At 45.0% G+C, this 6,306-nt stretch overlaps 1 protein-coding gene across 5 annotated transcripts in view; it reads left to right on the forward strand.

Moving 5' to 3' along the window:
- LOC130488870 (protocadherin alpha-7-like) overlaps positions 1-2,943 on the forward strand; it is a 217,402-nt gene extending 214,459 nt beyond the window's left edge. For all 5 annotated transcript variants that reach the window (XM_056862540.1, XM_056862544.1, XM_056862543.1 and 2 more), the window contains one exon: positions 2,268-2,943. In XM_056862540.1, the coding sequence (XP_056718518.1) occupies positions 2,268-2,581 (314 nt within the window). In that variant the 3' untranslated portion in view covers positions 2,582-2,943. The remainder of the gene's footprint in view (positions 1-2,267) is intronic.
- The last annotated feature ends 3,363 nt before the right edge of the window (positions 2,944-6,306 follow it).

The raw sequence follows: 6,306 nt of genomic DNA on the forward strand, positions 1-6,306 counted from the left end.
ATAGATGTGCTGCAGAAACACGATGAAAACAACATCCAGTCAAAAGAGGAAATGAGTGGGTATGGACCACTTCCGATGACTGATGAATTAGCAAAGTAAGGTGCAGCTGAGTATTGTGGTTCATATACCTACAAGTGGGTCCAGTTACTTCCTGTATGGTACTAAACCTCTCCACAGTGAGTCCAAATCTGATAGCTTACTATCAAATCTGCACAGAAATTCCAATTCTAAAGCTTTGTACAGGAGTCTCCCTTTGAAATCCCGCTGACAAACCACAGCCTTTACGTTTATTATTGAGTGTCTAGATTGAAATGCTCCCCTCGCTGCTTTCTGAGTATTTCCACTGAGAATTTTAACCCTGCAATCCTAAGTAGACTTATACCTTTCTAAGCCCAGTGGCTGCAGTGGACATAGAAGTATTGTGACCCTTTCTTCTCTTGGGCAGAGACTTTCCAGTTTGGCTAATGTAAATGGCAGAAGGATATTGCTGGCGCACTATAGCATTATCATGTTATCATCTTAGAGTACGCGCACAAGAATGAGCCCTTGACGATATGGCTGTTGCGGTTAGGGCCTGTGACTGTGCCAGTTGCATGGATATGGGGAAAGGATTGTCTGGGATTTGTTGTACAGTTTTATGTCCATGAGGTAACCCATCGTTGTTGGGCAGTAGATGCTTCAAGTTGATAGCTTGTCTGCAATTCGCCTCCCCTCCCCCAGGCTTGTAAGAGAAAAGAATAATCTTCTAGGGTATTTGTGCTGTATATATCTATCTATCTAATAGCTGAGTGGATAGAGAACTGACAAAGCACTCTTGGCTCTCAGGAATTAACCTAACTCTCAGAGTGTATTGGGGAGGGGGGAGCTCCTGAGGCATCATACTGAGAAAAGAACTCTTAAGTCTTCTTAAATGAGGAGGAACCTAAAATTCACTCCTTTCTAGTCATATGGCAGCTGAGAAAGAAACTAATTGGGAAAAGGATTTATTTGTTTGTTTAGAGTTACAACCCACCCTCAATTTCCGGCCAGATGGTGCTTATTAAAAGCATAGTCGCTGCTGAGAGACATTGGGCGAAAACGCATGGTCGCTTTAGCCTCCTTTATTCCCTGTTTCAGCCAGGATTCAGCCAGGATCGAACGCATGTGTTTCGCCGAACGTGCGTTCGATCCTGGCTGAATCCTGGCTGAAACAGGGAATAAAGGAGGCTAAAGCGACCGTGCGTTATCGCCCCTGGCGGAGCTGTGAGTGACCCCGCACAGTTGATAAATAGGCTTGCCAGGCTCCGCAGCTCCAGCAGGAGCTTTGTGGGGTTGTGGTGGACGTGCAAGTGCGCACACGCACTCTGTGCAACACGGATGCTCTAGCGATCCCGGCCGAAACTATGGTTCCCATAGAGTTTCAGCCACGGTTACCAGAGCGTCCACGTCGCTTCCGGGTAAACCTGGAAGTGACGCGGGTGGAGTGTGCGCACTGGCCCTCAGCTGGCCGGCAGGCAACCCGGTGGATTGGCGGGATTTTACCCGCCACCACTGGGCACCTGACAACCCTATTGATGAAGAAACAAAAAGGGTGGGGGTTGGGAGGCCAGCACAAATGTCAAACTGTGGCTGCCCTCAGTTGTAGGCTTGGTGCAATAACTCCATCTTACTGGCCCTGTGGAACTCTTTAAGGTCCTGCAGGGTCCTGATGTTGCTGGGAAGGGAGTTCCACCAGGCCGGGGCCAGAACCGAAAAGGCCCTGGCCCTTGTTGAGGACAGCCGCACACTCCTTGGGCCGGGGACCACCACCAAGTTGTTATTAGTCGAGTGTAATGTTCTTTGGGGGGTATGCCAGGAGAGGCAGTCCCGAAGATATGAAGGTTCTTGTATGGGGGAAAGGACGGGAAGAGGAAAAGTATCCTCACTGAGTTCTGGTAACATGACATCTTGGCCAGTCTGGTACTTGCTCATCTACAGCCTGTAGATCTGGTTTTACCACAACACACATAAAAATATTTCCAGCCATTTCATTCAGTGAAATGTTGTGATCTCTGAATCGTGTCAGATCTAGCATCCGTAGTGCTGCGGCTTTTATTTTCCCAGGGTTTGGAAGTGGCGTTTGGCAGCGCAGTAGTTCTCTTCGTATTGCCGAATGCAGATCCCACTTGTGGAGGAATCTGTGCACGATGGTGGCTTAATCTGACATGTGGGTGGTCCTTTGCGCTGCAGGTTGACCATGTGCACTACGAACCTCCCAGGGTTTTAATATCTGATTTGTCTTGTTCTAGAACCCGAGGCTGGCGAGGTGTCCCCCCCGGTGGGAGCTGGCGTGAACAGCAACAGCTGGACCTTTAAATATGGGCCTGGCAACCCCAAGCCGCCTGGTCCCGGTGAGTTGCCAGACAAATTCATTATCCCAGGATCTCCTGCCATCATCTCCATCCGCCAGGATCCACCAAACAGCCAAGCTGACAAAAGTGACTTCATAACCTTTGGCAAGAAGGAGGAGACCAAGAAAAAGAAGAAAAAGAAGAAGGGAAACAAGGCTCAGGAGAAAAAAGAGAAGGGCCACAGCAGCACCGCTGACAACAGTGACCAGTGAGGGGTTTATACGGAACAATCTACTTAGCCAATTTTTGTAATCATGGAAGATCTCTCTCCTATGTAGCAACTCCCAACTTCTTCCTACTGTTAACCAATTTCCTGTATGTGCAAGACTTCAAAACAAACCGCAGGGAATTTCACAATGTCTGTCTAGATTGCTTAACAGGTTTTGTCTTGAAAGCTTTATTCAGCCTGGTGTTAACACTTTTTCTCCACTCTGGCTTGTTTTCAGAATCTAAAAAGCAGACACAAGTTTCTTTTCTCCTACGCCGAAAAGGAGACTCTTCACAATACAGCCAGTGAGAGGTCGGACTCTTTGCATTGTGGTTCCTGTGATCCTGTCTTTGATAACACTTATTGGGGGGGAGCTTAAACATTTTTGGTATTGTGCACCCTGTATCTGACCGGAAACATTTGTGTGCTGATTATTGGCTAGGTGACGCAAGATCATATTACAATGACACAAAAGGGCATGTAAAACATGAACAAAGGAAGTTCCTTGCGAACATGATGTGCGGCCTAGGGAACCAACTTAAACGTTTGCAATTAGACTTTTCATAATCCATAAGACTTAGTGCATAGAATGCTGGAGCTTTTATATATTTTATATACGCACTCCAGCAAGAAAAGAAAGGCTCAGACAACTCTTTAAGAGATACCATGAAGTATATCTTCTTCCAAGCCATTGGCCATATCGCCACAATAAGGCCTTCGTTCTCCTAGCAAGGATGTCCCTCAGGGAACGTCTTCATGGCAAGTGCCCACACTCTCGGCTCGGCATTTTAATGCTGAAACAGAAAGTGTGGGGAATTTCTCTCTCTCTTTCTCTCTCTTTGGTCCTTTATGCATGGGTACTTTCACTCACGTTCGCCCCCGGTCTGTCTCGGTTGTTCCTTGGAGTTATGCATGAGTTTTCCATCCATTAGAGATGACCTCGTCGCTGCCAGTCCTCGCAAATCCTGGGACTTCCCGTTCCTCTGTTTACCCAATTCTTCCATCTCCCCTGAGCTCAGCCCGGGTGAAATCCCCATACATAAGGCAAATCATAGGACACGGAAGCTTGGGGGAGGGATGTTTCTCTCAAAGAAAGCACTACAGCCAATTACAAAGCAGCATGTCAAGGGGCGGGGATTCAGATGCTTCCTCCTGTATCCTTTGAGTTCTTTTTGAACAGAAGAAAGGCTTTTAATAATTAGGCTTGAGTTTCTCCTCCCCCCCCCACCGGTTCCTTTCAGATAGCTCAGTTTTTTGTTTTTGTTCTTAAAATGCTTTTTATGCGGCAATTAGATTTCCGGGTGGGGGAGACTTTTCTCTCACTACAGCCAATTATAAAGCAGCATTTCCAAGGGGCAGGGACTCAAATGCTTCTTGATTTGAACTTGAAGACTGTTGATGCATAGATTCCCAACAGGAAAGTGTGGGTCCAGCACGCAACGAACCTCAGGTAAAACTCCCATGCATAAACGACCTTTCTCTTTCTCTCTCTGTCTCAAAACAACAACCACTCCCACCCCAACAGGAACTTTGGGAGGTGGCTTTTCCCTTGCTCACATCTTGTATTTAGCTGGTCCTGAGGACCCTGGCATGTTTCATAGGGAGTCGGGTGCCCATCCAGGGAACATCCGATGCCTTTTGAAACCACTGTGCAGACGTGCCCTCAGAGTTGAACGGGGGAAAGAAGGGCTGACATCTCAGGAATGTAACTGACTGTGATGTTTCCTTTTACATCCTTGTTTCCACTCTATTTAACATTCTTTTGCACATAATGTCTCTGAAAAGGTCAGAGTCTTTTCCACAACACATATGCAAAAGTGAGGACAAAACAAGAAAAGAGAAAAAAAACCAAAAAAAAGAAAAAAAGAAGAAAAAAAGGAAGAAACCTTATGTATGCTCTTTGTGATTTGATATCTTTATTTATAAAGGGAATATAAATGTAAACGAAGAAGAAATATGAAGTCCTTTAACCCAAACGGAAGTAAATTTACAGCCATTAGAAAATATAATTGCTGCTAATGAAGTGCTTTAGAAAAAAAATTTGCCTGAAACATCTGTATTATATCTGCCAATCACAGCTTTATTCTGTCAGATCACTGGGTGGGTTGGGGCTGCCTCTTGCATGCATTCAGAAATACGATGAGTTCTCTCTCTCTCTCTTTTTGCATTCCTTACTCTGCACTTTGAGTACACAGCCTTTTGCGACCGAGTTTCCCTCCGTGGAAACTGAAGCTAACCTTTTCTCACACGAGCGGATCTGCTTTCCCCGTTAGCTCTGTGCAGTGACTTGGTGTGACTCTCTCCCACACAGCCTCCTAGGGTTTTAATTTTATTTCTCGACGAGTTATACATTCCTAACCTGACGACTAACACTCATTATGTAAAATTCAAGTACTGTATGTATGCTATATGCTCTTATAAGAATCCTGAAATATTTATTCTGTGCTTGTGTATGTGAATGTCAATGCAACTATTACTTAGCGTGGACATTGAGCTTTACTGTTGAATGTAAACCCATTATTATTATTATTAATTTTTTTTGTATGCTTGTGGAAAAGTGGAGTAGTGTTAATATTTTTAAGCCACTGTTAGTTACCGGTTTTTGTGTATGAATTCAAACACAAGTAAAATATCTTTCTTAAATCAAGAAACAAGAAAATCGCTAGATATTATTTCTGGGGTGTAAGGCATGTTATGAAGCAAAGAACTCTTGTTTGCTGGAATACTGCTGATGAACAGATGGGAACCTGTACTGGAAACCAGCCAGTAGGTGTTTAAACAGAATGTGCATTGTGAAAGAAAGCTATAAATCATGTGCGGCTTTCCCTTGGAACAGGGGTGTCAAACTCAGTTGTGACGAGGGCCGGATATGACATAAATGTCACTTGGTGGGGCCGGGCCATGCCTTGCCAGCCCCGATTGAGAATGGGGCGGGGGGTGGCTGCCTCAGCTGTCTCACGAGCTGGATAAAAGCTCTCAAGGGGCTGGATCTGGCCTGTGGCCGTATGTTTGACACCCCTGTCCTGGAATAAAGCTGGGATCCAAAGCTTACATTCCAACTGTACCTACTTATCAGTGATGATCCTGGTTTTCTGCTCTCTGCCCCAGTAAATAATTTTCCTGGTTTTGCCCTAATTTAGCTTTTTTGGGGGAGGGGGAATACTATTTAATGTTTTTGTTTTGCTATTCTTGAGGTTTTAGCTCCCTCCCCTGAATCTCTGGAGGTTAAATCTTTGAAGGTATGTAAGCGTCTGGGGGAGACACCTATCCCGAGAGTAAAGATTATGGAATATGCAAGTGTTCTGTAATAACAATAGCCAGATCCATTGTGAGAATAAACACTTATTTATTATTTAATGTATTTAATTTACTACTAGAGTAGTAGAATAGTTGTATTATTTAATGTATTTCTATGCTGGGCTCCCAAGGTTCTCAAGGTAGTTGTTGAAGGTTGCTTGTTTGTAAAGAAAGGTGTCATGGCTGGTTTACCTGTGCAACATAACCAGTGGGAGTATATAATAAAGAGAACATAAGGAAAGCCCTGCTGGATCAGACCAAGGCCCATCAAGTCCAGCAGTCTGTTCACACACTATGGCCAACCAGGTGCCTCTAGGAAGCCCCCAAACAAGACGACTGCAGCAGAGGACAGATGTTTAGAGTTGGCATTCGGCAATTCAGTAATCGCTGGTTTGAGAACAAAGCATCCCTATTTTCACCCGTTAAATCTGG

This window comes from Euleptes europaea, chromosome 17 (genome assembly GCF_029931775.1).
Source record: "Euleptes europaea isolate rEulEur1 chromosome 17, rEulEur1.hap1, whole genome shotgun sequence".
In the NCBI taxonomy this organism is placed as follows: Eukaryota; Metazoa; Chordata; class Lepidosauria; order Squamata; family Sphaerodactylidae; genus Euleptes; species Euleptes europaea.